Source organism: Heptranchias perlo, chromosome 2, assembly GCF_035084215.1.
Source record: "Heptranchias perlo isolate sHepPer1 chromosome 2, sHepPer1.hap1, whole genome shotgun sequence".
NCBI classification, from domain to species: domain Eukaryota; kingdom Metazoa; phylum Chordata; class Chondrichthyes; order Hexanchiformes; family Hexanchidae; genus Heptranchias; species Heptranchias perlo.
The window spans coordinates 112,110,580-112,124,063 of record NC_090326.1 but is presented as its reverse complement, the minus strand read 5'-3'; the positions used below and the strand labels follow the sequence as shown (position 1 = coordinate 112,124,063).

Genomic DNA, 13,484 nt, shown 5'->3' with positions numbered 1-13,484 from the left:
TATAATGCTTGTGCAGATAACTTTGGGGTTAAATTCCCCTTTTAATGAAAAATGGAAGACTGCCTATTTTTCTCTGTAATTGATGACCTACTAACAAAATCTCACACTCAGAAATTGCACATTTCAATCCTATGTGTTCCCATGACTTAATTAGTAACAGAGAAAACCAGGCATTACTCATTCTTCATCAAGAGAAATGTTGGACCTTCGGTTACTGTATAGTCCTTATCCCAGTCTGTCGGTGTGTGACACCATGTATAATCAGCCTGGAGCAAAGGGGAAGGTTTCTAGGAGTCTTGGGGCTGAAATCACTGTGCTGGAGCTGGCAATTGTACAACATATTCTCACCGTATCTTAACTGCTGACCTCTGGAATAGTTCTACAGTAGTATTGTGGGATACTACATCGAGGCGGAGGAAAGAAAAACTTTACAATTCTTAGCCTCTTGATTGCCATTAATAAGAAAAATAGGGGTAGAAATTGCTATATGTTGTGCCAGTTTCGCGGCCGTAAAATGGGCATAAAACATACTATGTTAGCAGTGGGACGGCCTGCGCCCAGTCTGCACAGACGTTGGTCCCACTGCTAAATTTGTGGGGCCCATTTCTTTTTAGTTGCCCTGAGCAGCCATCTGAAACAGGCATTAGGCTCCTTGAATATGTTACTTAGCGTCCTAATGCCTGTTGAAGGACCCCTGCCGAAAATGAGTTACTGATGAGTGGGGAAGGCCACTCAGGTTTCTTCAGTGGCCCCTGCTACTGATAACCATTGGTAAGTTTTATTTTAATTTTTTTTAAAAAGAAAAACACCTTTCTGTGGAGCCAAGAGGAGCAGGAGTACACCCCCGACTCCACAGTTCTGGCGATCGCCCTCTTTCCCCCCCCCCCCCCCCAACCCCGTTACCCACTCCAACCCCCCCCCCTCACTTCCCTTAACGTACCTGAAGGCTGCTGCGGGCAAGCCGGACAGCCCGAAATTGATATTTCATTGTGAGGTGAGCTGCCTGTGGAGACGCGACAGGCACCAGCAGCTCACCTCAAGCAGATGAGGCCTGATGATCAATTCCTAGCAGTCTTTGGCAGCCCAGCATGTTAGCCACTAACCACATGTGGCTAATTGAGAATTTAGATGTGGTTAATTGCATTTCTGATTAGTAAAGAAAGAAATGAGTACTAGACATCGTCATTGGGCATGTGATCTCAATACTCTCATTCGGACAGGGTGTCCATGTGTACTTTAACCTTTCTGTGTGCTTGTTGGTGATAAGAGGAAAAGCAGAGTGTGCGAGTGTTTTGTATCATCATGAGCGTTTCACTTCCCTTGTTACTGAACAGTGTAGATGTTTGTTAAGTAAATATACACACGTGAAGTGCATTTACCGGTATTGTGTGAGTGTATGTAAGGTGTTTTCTACTAAAATTAAAAGTGTCACCAGAGCCACACCTGTGGCTAGTCAGCAATTTCTATTGGACAACACTCTGCTCGATCATAACAGAGTCACTAAAATCCAAAGTGTTGCCAGTCTCAGCAATGAAATACTATTTCACACATTGCTGTTGTAGGCGTCTGATGTTTCACGTGTCCGGGGATCCTCGATGCTTGCCAGACCTACCAACACCCTGGTGGCAGCCATTCGCAGTCAGTACCATCAAGATGCAGTGCCAGTGGGTAAGATGATGATTTTTTAAATTCCCAATTTGGTGTAACAAGAAACACAGCTGTACTAAAGCATGTTATGAAAGATCATTCTGATTTTAAAAGAACTTTCCAAACATTCCTGCAGTCAGATATAACCATGGGCCCTAGCTTCAAATTTTTGGAGTTCCACAATGTCATTTGCAGAGTTTGTTTGTTGCCATTGCAAAGATTTGGGGGATGTGAAATATTTTAAAACTTTGAGATTTAGGAATGCACCAGTGTTGTTCATCAGGCTAGACAACAAACTAGCCAGGGGGTGGGGGGAGGGGTGTGGAGGGTCGAAAATCTGCGACCCTTCCACCACAAACCTACTGTAAAGCTGTGTCCCAGATTTCCCTCCAGTTTTTGTTGGGCCAAAAAATCCTAAACATAGCCTTAAATTGACCAAAATTACACAAGCAGCAAACCTTTCATCATCTTATGGTGGCACCGAATAATACAGGCCAAGAAGGGTCCAGCTTCAATTCCCGGCCTATGCTGGGCTCGTTAATCTCAGTAAGGGCCACTACTTGGAGCCTGCGATGAAAAGGGAGAAAATCAGTCTGGGCTTGTACTCCTGATTGCTATCCAGTGAGTGCGGCTACAAATTCATTTGTGTGCAGATAGTGGGTGAGAACATCATCAGACCTGGCTGTGACCCCTCCCTCCCCCACTGTTGAATCAACTGTCAACACCCACTGAGGCACACAAGTGAAGAATGGTCACCTGGGTGAGGTGTGGGAGGGCTGTCAGTACTCATGGAACTGTGCCCCATCAAGAGTCGGTACCTTCCGGAAAAAAGAGTAATCGTGAAAATAGGCCTGGAAAAAGATTGAAACGCTCATTTGTCATTCTACCTTTTTTTCCAATTACAGCATACAATGACAAGATTGTAGCTTTTCTCCGCCAGTCAAACATATTTGAAATGCTTCAAGAGCGACAGCCCAGCTTAGGCAGAAATCATATGCTCAGGTAAATGCACACTTCCTAGCTGAGTTCACTCGTGGCTTCTATTTTACTATGTAGGACTGACTGATGTTTGTCACAGATTTACAATACAAGTAGCCAAGGTCTGCCCTCCTGGCCAAGAGACTGAATTTACTGCATTGTGGAGACAAGGGTTTCTTCTTGGTCTTGGTTGCTTTAGTTTTCTCACTCATTAATCCTCTACCTCCTGAATATGGTAACTGATGCAGGGTATGGTCCCACACATGGTAGTCCTATTCCAGGGCTGAACCTTGCCTCACTTAAGTATCAGAGGGCATTTTGGCCATGAGGACCATCAGAGCTGAGCCTGCCCATACTTAATTATTGTTATTAGTCTAGGCCTCTGGATTGCTAGTCCAGTAAAATAGCCGCTACATTACCATATCCTGCGATGTATTCTTGTGAGCCACCGTCCTTCAACCAGGCTTTGCTTTTCCCCATTTTTGAAATTGAATTTGGCTGCACTAATACAGAATCCTGACCTTTAGACAATCCTAGAAAACCTGCAGAGTATTGATTCTGGCAAAAAGGTGAATCCCAGTGCAATCACGTGGAATCAGAGAGTGCAAAATCTATCACCTGCATCATGTAACTGCATTAGATCCGTCCCATTTAACAAAAAAGAACTTTAAGCAGGAAAGTAACTGAACAATGGAAAACCAGTAATACTGATCTTACCAGAGAATATCTTAACCTTTGAATGGACTTTGCAGTTTTCTAATCACATATGTGTTAAATTATATTCTGCAACATCTGCAAAAATACTTTCTGTGAAAAGAATATATTTGCCCCCAGTGGCTCAGTAAGCTTAGGCAGTAAGTGACTGACCTTTACAGAGCAGGAAGGTCACAGGTTTGATTGCTGGCCTGTTCTTAGTTAGCTGATCTCAGATAGATCAGTGGTCGGTTGCTACAGGTGACCTCTGTGCCTGGATTACAAAGAGGAAACTCAGCGAGGGTTCCTGCTCCTGCTCACTATTCAGCGACACTTGCTCACCCTTCAGTGATGTGTGCATGTTGGATGATGGCTGAATACAGAATCCAGCTCAACTATGATTCCTCCTGCAGTTGAACAGCCTAATGAAAATTGCTGTCAAGGCGTATTCAAGATTAGTGACTACATGGATGAAGTTGAGGCTGTTGAGGCTAGGTCAATTGAAAATTTCAAAACTGAGATTGATAGATCTTTGGTAGGTAAGGGTATTGAGGGATATGGAACCAAGGCGAGTAAATGGAGGTTAGATACAGATCATCCATGACCTAGTTGAATGGCAGAATCGTCTTGAGGGGATGAATGTTTCTAAGCGCCAAAGTGACCAGCAACCATTGAACTGTGCCCTAGCAAGGAATGGAGTGCAAAGGAGGAAATTTGGCAAGAATTTTTTTTTCAAAAACTGTTTACCATAAAAGGATGTGTTCTCACATTTGAGTCCACTCTACAGACTTGCTCATCCCCAGCATAGTTGCAAGACATCAGCTGGTCAAGAATTCCCTCAGAGCTGCTCCTGCTCCACCGTGTCAACTTTTCCGGAAGTGCGGCAGAAACGCTGTTTAGGTGCATTAATGGAGTTTCCCCTGCACTTCCGGTGAATTACCGGCGGTGGAGCAGGAGCAACTGTGAGGAAATTCCCGGCCTATGTGTTGAGTAAGGAAACAGGAGTCTTGCCCTCTTTACCAGCATCATAGACATTTCATTTTTATAAACATGCAGGTCCCCCCCCCACCAATTAATAATAAACTATATAGTTTAAAGAACACCCCTCGATGACAAGGAGCATACAGGGTAGGATAAGGCAAAAAAGGAAAGCTTATGTCAGACACCGAGAGCTCAATACTGCAGAAAGCCTACAGGAGTATAGAAAGTGCAGGGGTGAAATTAAAAAGGAAATTAGGAAAGCAAAGAGGGGGCATGAAAAAATATTGGCAAGGAAAACCCAAAGATGTTTTATAAATACATAAAGAGCAAGAGGATAGCTAAGGAAAGAGTAGGGCCTAATAGAGACCAAAAAGGTAACCTGTGTGTGGAGGTGGAAGATGTGGGTATGATTCTTAATGAATACTTTGCATCTGTCTTCACAAAAGAGGGGGACGATGCAGAGATTGTAGTTAAGGAGGAGGAGTGTGAAATATTGGATGGGATAAACATAGTGAGAGAGGAAGTATTAAGGGCTTTAGCATCTTTGAAAGTAGATAAATTGCCAGGCCTGGATGAAATGTATCCCAGGCTGTTAAGAGAAGCAAGGGAGGAAATAGCGGAGGCTCTGACCACCATTTTCCAATTCTCTCTGGCTGCAGGTGTGGTGCTGGAGGATTGCTAACATTGTATCGTTGTTTAAGAATGGAGAAAGAGGTAGACCGAGTAATTAGAGGCCAGTCAGCCTAACCTCGGTGGTGGGCAAATTATTGGAAACAATTCTGAAGGACAGTATTAATCGTCATTTAAAATGGCATGGATTAATCAAGGACAATCAGCGTGGATTTGTTACGGGAAGGTTGCATCTGACTAACCTGATTGAATTTTTTGAGGTGATAACAAGGAGGGTCGATGAGGGTAGCGCATTTGATGTAGTCTACTTGGATTTTAGCAAGGCTTTTAACAAGGTCCCACATGGCAGACTGGTCAGAAAAGTAAAAGCCCATGGGATCCAAAGGAAAAAGTGGCTTGTTGGATCCAAAATTGGCTGAGTGGCAGGAAGCAAAAGGTAATGGTCGACAGGTGTTTTTGTGACTGGAAGGCTTTTTACAGAGGAGTACATGTCCACAGATTCCTGAAGGTAGCAGGACAGGTGGCTAAGAAGGCATACGGGATACTTTCCTTTATTAGCCGAGGCATATAATATAAGAGCAGGGAGGTTATGCTGGAAATGTATAAAACACTGGTTAGGCCACAACTAGAGTATTGCATACAATTCTGGTCACCACATTACAGGAAAGATGTGATTGCACTAGAGAGGGTACAAAGGAGATTTATTTAAGACTCATTTAAGGAGTACTTAGAATCATATAAAAGTTACGGCACAGAAGGAAGCCATTTGGCCCATCATGCCCGTGCCGGCCGAAAAAGAGCTATCCATTTTAATCCCACTTTCCAGCTCTTAGTCTGTAGCCTTGTAGGTTACGGCACTTCAGGTGCACATCCAGGTACTTTTTAAATGAGTTGAGGGTTTCTGCCTCTACCATCCTTTCAAGCAGTGAGTTCCAGACCCCCACCACCCTCTGGGTGAAAAAAATTCTCCTCAGCTCCCCTCTAATCCTTCTACCAATTACTTTCAATCTATGCCCTCTGGTCAGTGACCCCTCTGCTAAGGGAAATAGGTCCTCCCTATCCACTCTAGGCCCCTTATAATTTTATATACCTCAATTAAATCTCCCCTCAGCCTCCTTTGTTCCAAAGAAAACATGCCCAGCCTATCCAATCTTTTCTCATAGCTAAAATTCTCCAGCCCTGGCAACATCCCCGTAAATCTCCTCTGTACCTTCTCTAGTGCAATGACATATTTCCTGTAATATGGTGACCAGAACTGTACACAGTACTCTAGCTGTGGCCTAACCAATGTTTTATACAGTTCTAGCATAACCTCCCTGCTCTTATATTTTATGCCTCGGCTAATAAAGGAAAGTATCCCGAATGCCTTTTTAACCACCTTATCTACCTGTCCTGCTACCTTCAGGGATCTGTGGACATGCACTCCAAGGTCCCTTTGTTCCTCTACACCTCTCAGTATCCTACCATTTATGGTGTACTCCCTTGCCTTGTTTGCCCTCCCCACATGCATTATTTCACACTTCTCTGGATTGAATTCCATTTGCCACTTTTCTGCCCACCTGACCAGTCCATTGATATCTTCCTGCAGCCTATAGCTTTGCTCCTCACTATCAACCACACGGCCAATTTTTGTATCATCTGCAAACTTCTTGATCAAGCCCCCCCCACATTGAAGTCCAAATCATTAATATATAGCATGAAAAGCAAGGGACCTAGTTCTGAGCCTTGCGGGACTCCACTGTATACAGCCTTCCAGACGCAAAAACATCTGTCAACCATTACCCTTTGCTTCCTGCCACTGAGCCAATTTTGGATCTGACAAGCCACTTTCCCTTGGATCCCATGGGCTTGTAATTTTTTGACCAGTCATGTGTGACATTGTCAAAATCCTTGCTAAAATCCATATGCACTACATTAAACGCATTACCTTCATCAACCCTCCTTGTTACCTCCTCGAAAAATTCAATCAAGTTAGTCAGACACGACCTTCCCTTAACAAATCCATGTTGACTGTCCTTGATTAACCCGTGCCTTTCTAAATGATGATTTATGCTGTCCCTCAGAATTGATTCCAATAATTTGCCCACCACCGAGGTTAGACTGACTGGCCCATAATTACTCAGTCTGTCTCTTCATCCCTTTTTAAACAACGGTAAAATGTTAGCAGTCCTCCAATCTTCCGGCACAATGCCTGTAGCCAGGGAGGATCGGAAAATGATGGTCAGAGCCTCTGCTATTTTCTCCCTTGCTTCTCTTAACAGCCTGGGATACATTTCATCCAGGCCTGGCGATTTTTTCAACTTACAAGATGCTAAACCTTTTAATACTTCCTCTCTCACTATGCTTATCCCATCCAATATTTCACACTCCTCCTCCTCAACTACAATCTCTGCATCGTCCCCCTCTTTTGTGAAGACAGATGCAAAGTATTCATTAAGAACCATACCCACATCTTCCTCCTCCACACATTACCTTTTTGGTCTGTAATAGGCCCTACTCTTTCCTTAGTACATTTTTGGGTTTTCTTTAATTTTACTTGCCAATATTTTTTCATGCCCTCTCTTTGCTTTCACATTTCCTTTTTAATTTCACCCACTGCATTTTCTATACTCCACTAGGCTTTCTGCAGTATTGAGCTCTCGGTGTCTGACATAAGCTTCCCTTTTTTGCCTTATCCTGCCCTGTATGCTCCTTGTCATCCAGGGGACTCTAGATTTGGAAGTCCCACTCTTTTTCTTTGTGGGAACATGTTTACTCTGAACCCCTTGAATCTTCCCCTTGAATGCCTCCCACTGCTCTGACACTGATTTACCTTCAATTAGCTGTATCCAGTGCACTTTTGTTAAATCACTTCTCAGCTTAGTAAAATTGGGCTTTCCCCAATTTAGAACTTTTACTCCTGTTCTATCTTTGTCTTTTTCCATAACTATGCTAAAACTAACTGAATTATGATCAATACCACCAAAATGCTTTCCCACTGATACTACTTGGACATGTACTTGAGGTGCCGTAACCTACAAGGCTATGGAGCAAGAGCTGGAAAGTGGGAAGAGTGGATATCTCCTTTTTGGCTGGCATGGACACGATGGGCTGAATAGCTTCCTTCTGTGCAGTAAATTTCTATGATTCTATGATTTTCTGAACACATGTAAATGCGAATCTATCTCCATTTCCTCTCCCAGCGCCATGTAAATGACAGAATGTACAACATCTGATTTGCTGTTCACTGCATTTGGTGGGGGAGGGGGTGGAGCCAATGACATTTTGACGCTGGTCTCAATTAATTAAAAAAAATAGTAACCAAACTGTGGTAGCTGCTGGGAAACAGAATGATCTCAGATTTTATCTGAATGGCTGTCTGTTTCAGTTTAGGAAATTGTAAACCATTGAATCAAAATGCACTAAATATTGCAGAAACAAATCACCAGTGGGGAAATGGAGAGAGGTCGATTTGCTCTGAATAAAAGGAATGCTTTTAAAAGGAGGGCATCAGCTAAGCTGGGAAAGTATGATTTATCTGTTCAGAGACCAGAAAAGAACCTGTGTTTCATTTGATTTTTTTTCCCAAATGCTGCTGTTTTAATGTACTGATTGACAGTAATGTCCAGCAACACTACTGCACTGATTGTCTCCAGATTCTATCAAACACTGCTTGAATCCACATGTTGTATTCATTTTATAAAGCACTCTCAAGAGATGGATGATTTCTGTTCCTGCCATCACAGGGTCATGTTCCTGCCATTTGTTTTTAGTTTGAAATGTACAAAAAGCCCTGGAGTCTGCTTCTCTGAATTTGTTTGATGCTTAATTTTGTGGTTATTGGTTGAGGTTTTTGACTGAAGAATTAACAAAGCTGATTTGGCCCCTTACTGATGGGTTCTCTGTGTGAATCACAAAGCAGTGATCATCTATAGTTCAAGTCTCCTCCACCATGTGAAAAACATACTTATTTAAATCCTGCTATCAATTAGAGCAGGATGTTCTTTCCCCTCCATGGTGGCCACTTGGCATGTACGGCACAGACATGTGGAAAGCACAGGAGGTCAAATAATTTTTCTAGTTTTAAATATTATTGATTTTTTTTTTTAAATACTGCATCTTAATTGGCTGTGATAGTCACATCCTCTGACTAACTGTAACCATTACTGAAGGTTGGAATCCGAAACTACAGACTCTAATCATTTTAAATCAGAGAACTGAACTCTATGTTAAGGTTTTGTCTCATGATTCCCACAATGGTTCAGTAAGTAAACGTGTCACTAGCTCTGGTACTGAGTGGTACAGGTTAGGGAGGACCCTGGCCCAATCTATGGGCTGTGGTACTGAGTGGTACAGGTTAGAAAGGACCCAGGCCCAATTCATGGGTTGTGGTGAGTAAACTTAATCACTCATAGATGCTGCAGTTAGTCTCACTTTGCTGGGCTGGAAAGTGAGAAATCAAGAAACATTCCCACTCTTTATCCCCATCCAGTCAGCCCTTTGGGAAAGAGTCTGTCTGTATGGGTGTTATGTAAGGACAGGATCGACTCAGGTGGGATGATTGCCAAGGTCAAATAAACTGTCATCACTAGAATGAAGCATAGGCATTTGGGAGAGGTACAAAGGAGTGGGTTGCAGCTGTGCAGCTGTACTCCAGCATGAGTCAACATTTTCAACAAGAGATGGGGGGGAGGCTTTGTTTTTTTTATTAAACAGTCAAACAGAGTAAACACAAAACAGTCTTCTGGTTGCCATATAGTTTTAGCAAAAATATAAAGCTCAAATTACTGTTGGACATAACAGCAAACAAAGGTTTAACATGTTCAAATGACAGTCCTATGTCCACATTTGTAATGGAGGTGATAACCCATTTATAAAGCCGTTATTCCCTTTGTTAGACTATCAGACAGAAGAATGTCATATGAACACATTAAACATTCATCCACTATTACCACCAATGGTAGTTTATAGCCTCTAGTCTCCTGAATGGACATTGTGTATATTTATATATTTACACGTGCACTTCAATTACAACAAGAAAATAGAAAACTTGGCTCATTCCCCACCATGGGGAAAACACGGGTAATTTTCTGACTTTGTGCATCCCTGAGTTTCCGATATATGCTACCGAATTTCCAGTATATACAATTTCTGAGTGAGGGTCCCCGCCTGTAATCAGAGATTTACCCACAGTTAAGTAAAACTAGTTTTCCTTTAATGGGTCAGAAAGTTGAACCCTCATTAATGAGAATTGTACCTGAAAGGGTCCAGGTCAAATCTGCTTTCCTCGTACTTATTTAAAGCAGTAAGTTATACTGTTCCTGTACAAATTTGATATTTTTTGATTTCAGGGAGAAAATCCATTATATTCGGACTGAAGGAACTCTTGGTCTTGAAAAGCTGTCGTGTGATGCAGATTTGGTTATTTTGTTGAGGTAAAGAAATTATTTTCCCTGGGTTTTTTGGTTGGTTTGATCACACCTTTATAGGGAAGTGACACAGTTCTGTGAATACACCAGGTACAGGAATATATTAAATATTATCTGAGGAAAATGGGTGAGGTGTAAATCATTAAACTACTTTACCTTTACAGATAGCAGGTGAACATACAAAGTAACAGTTATAATCAACTCACTTGCTCAATTAACTTCAAACCCCTCCTTGTGAAGGAGAAACCAAAGTAATAAACTGTGCCACACTATCCCAACATAGTGGGCTAATTTAATGTTTCCCGGCCATCCTGCTGGTTCTCCCTCATTAAGCAAAGCCCCCTTCCCAGACCTAACTGGTCCAACTGACGTTATGTGTCCCTTTTTTCTTTTTCTCCGTGTTCCCAGAAAATAGGAAGGCCAACTTCTTCTCCATTCAGGTACTCGCCATTAGGCCTGTAACTCAAACCAGCTACCTCTTTCCCCAGGGTGTAAACTCAACAGACAGCCCCCCTGCTGGGTACCCAAGAATACCCAAGGTCTTAAAGCAAGATTACAAATTGCTTATTGCCTCTGGTCATTCTGAAAAACAGTAAGGATAGTTGGTTAATTAACACATCAATATCCCTCTTTGTCTCAATGACTGTACAGAGAATTTCAAACCTGTGTGAACTCACTTAATTTTAAATCAGAACTTTTAAACATAACTCATAGTCTAATCTTTTCTGTAGTAAAACGGCCAAAAAAAAAACAAAACCTGACAGTGAGCTATTTTCTTGCCTACTCCCACACTGAGCATACACGTAAATGTGATGAGTGTTAATTAGGAAACCACGAAATGCTACAGCACAGAAACAGGTCTATCAGTCCAGCAAATTTGCGCCAGTAATTTTCTCTGTACGAGCCGTTCAACTGCTCGATCCCCATTGCTGTTTGTGGGAGCTTGCTGTGAGCAAATTGGCTGCCGTGTTTCCTATATTACAACGGTGACTACACTTCAGAAATACTTCATTGGCTGTGAAGTGCTTTGGGACATCCTGAGGTTGTGAAATGTGAGTCTTTCTTTCCTTATTATTCTTTAATATCCCCCTTTTTCAAGCAATTTCTTGAAAAAAAAATGCGCTCAGCTCTGACAAACATAGGGGATTAATGGGAAGTTAACAACAAATCACAGACAGAACTACTGGCTCTGGATTGACCTGCAACTCTCGCTCTCAGCAGCACCGCTCTCCTCCTTCAGTCAGTCCCTACCATATTATGGATTCCTGTGGCAGGTCCCAGCTAAAGTAGGACAGCAGTGTTGTCAATCCAGTGCATTCCTTCTGACAAACCTGGTAAAAGAAAGAACTTGCATTTGAAAAGCCCTTTCTCATCTTAGCGCTGTTTATGACTTTGTTTTGTTAATTTCCACAAACTCACCAGCTGATCAGCTGTTTCTACGGGTGGGAGGGAGCAGAAAGTTGAGCTCCACATGCTGGTTGGACACCCCTGCCATAGAAGGAAATGTATGGCTAACTTGCAGCTTTTTAGGGAAAAAAATATAATTTATTTTTGGGTTTGCTGCCTTCTAAATGTTGGGATGTGGAGATGCCGGTGATGGACTGGGGTTGACAATTGTAAACAATTTTACAACACCAAGTTATAGTCCAGCAATTTTATTTTAAATTCACAAGCTTTCGGAGGCTACCTCCTTCCTCAGGTGAACGATGTGGAAATGAAGTCCTCGAAATGAAGTCGCATTTATAATTCACAGAACAATGCTGGTGATAACAGACAGTTTTTTCAACTGCCCGTTGCCAAGGCAATCAGTGTGCAGACAGACAGTTGTTACCTGCCAGGTCTCAGAATATACAAATCACCAAAAAAAACAACAAACAAAAAAAAACAGAGATAGAGAGGTAGAAACATAGAAAAGACAGCAACTGACCCGTTATATTAAAAACAGATAACATTTGTTCGCTGGTGGGGTAACGTGTAGCGTGACATGAACCCAAGATCCCGGTTGAGGCCGTCCTCATGGGTGCGGAACTTGGCTATCAATTTCTGCTCGACGATTTTGCGTTGTCGTGTGTCTCGAAGGCCGCCTTGGAGTACGCTTACCCGAAGGTCGGTGGCTGAATGTCCTTGACTGCTGAAGTGTTCTCAAACAGACCATCGTTCGCAGCAAATTACCCAGCTTTCAAGAGAACAGCGTCCACGACACCACACAACCCTGCTGCGGTAACCTCTGCAAGACATGCCAGATCATCGACACAGATACCACCATCACACGAGAGGACACCACCCACCAGGTGCATGGTTCATACTCCTGTGACTCGGCCAACGTTGTCTACCTCATACGTTGCAGGAAAGGATGCCCCGGAGCATGGTACATTGGCGAGACCATGCAGACACTGCGACAACGGATGAACGGACACCGCGCAACAATCGCCAAACAGGAGGGTTCCCTCCCAGTCGGGGAACACTTCAGCAGTCAAGGACATTCAGCCACCGACCTTCGGGTAAGCGTACTCCAAGGCGGCCTTCGAGACACACGACAACGCAAAATCGTCGAGCAGAAATTGATAGCCAAGTTCCGCACCCATGAGGACGGCCTCAACCGGGATCTTGGGTTCATGTCACGCTACACGTTACCCCACCAGCGAACAAATGTTATCTGTTTTTAATATAACGGGTCAGTTGCTGTCTTTTCTATGTTTCTACCTCTCTATCTCTGTTTTTTTTTTTGTTTGTTGTTTTTTTTGGTGATTTGTATATTCTGAGACCTGGCAGGTAACAACTGTCTGTCTGCACACTGATTGCCTTGGCAACGGGCAGTTGAAAAAACTGTCTGTTATCACCAGCATTGTTCTGTGAATTATAAATGCGACTTCATTTCGAGGACTTCATTTCCACATCGTTCACCTGAGGAAGGAGGTAGCCTCCGAAAGCTTGTGAATTTAAAATAAAATTGCTGGACTATAACTTGGTGTTGTAAAATTGTTTACAATTCTAAATGTTGGGGTGATTTTAAATGCATGTGAGTTTCCAACAGGAGCCCATTGGTTTCAGTTAGAATGAAGCCATTGCGACTTTAACCAACAGGCCTTATTGACACACTGCCGGCCAACAGTCTGCCCATTCCAGGCGGGAAGTGGCTGCCGGCCT

The 13,484-nt window shown here is 42.9% G+C and overlaps 1 protein-coding gene across 1 annotated transcript in view; it reads left to right on the top strand.

Moving 5' to 3' along the window:
* LOC137332346 (E3 ubiquitin-protein ligase HECW1-like) overlaps positions 1–13,484 on the top strand; it is a 316,523-nt gene that overhangs the window by 173,687 nt on the left and 129,352 nt on the right. The window contains exons 14-16 of the mRNA XM_067996100.1: positions 1,563–1,668; positions 2,553–2,649; positions 10,260–10,343. Of these exons, the coding sequence (XP_067852201.1) occupies positions 1,563–1,668; positions 2,553–2,649; positions 10,260–10,343 (287 nt within the window). The remainder of the gene's footprint in view (positions 1–1,562; positions 1,669–2,552; positions 2,650–10,259; positions 10,344–13,484) is intronic.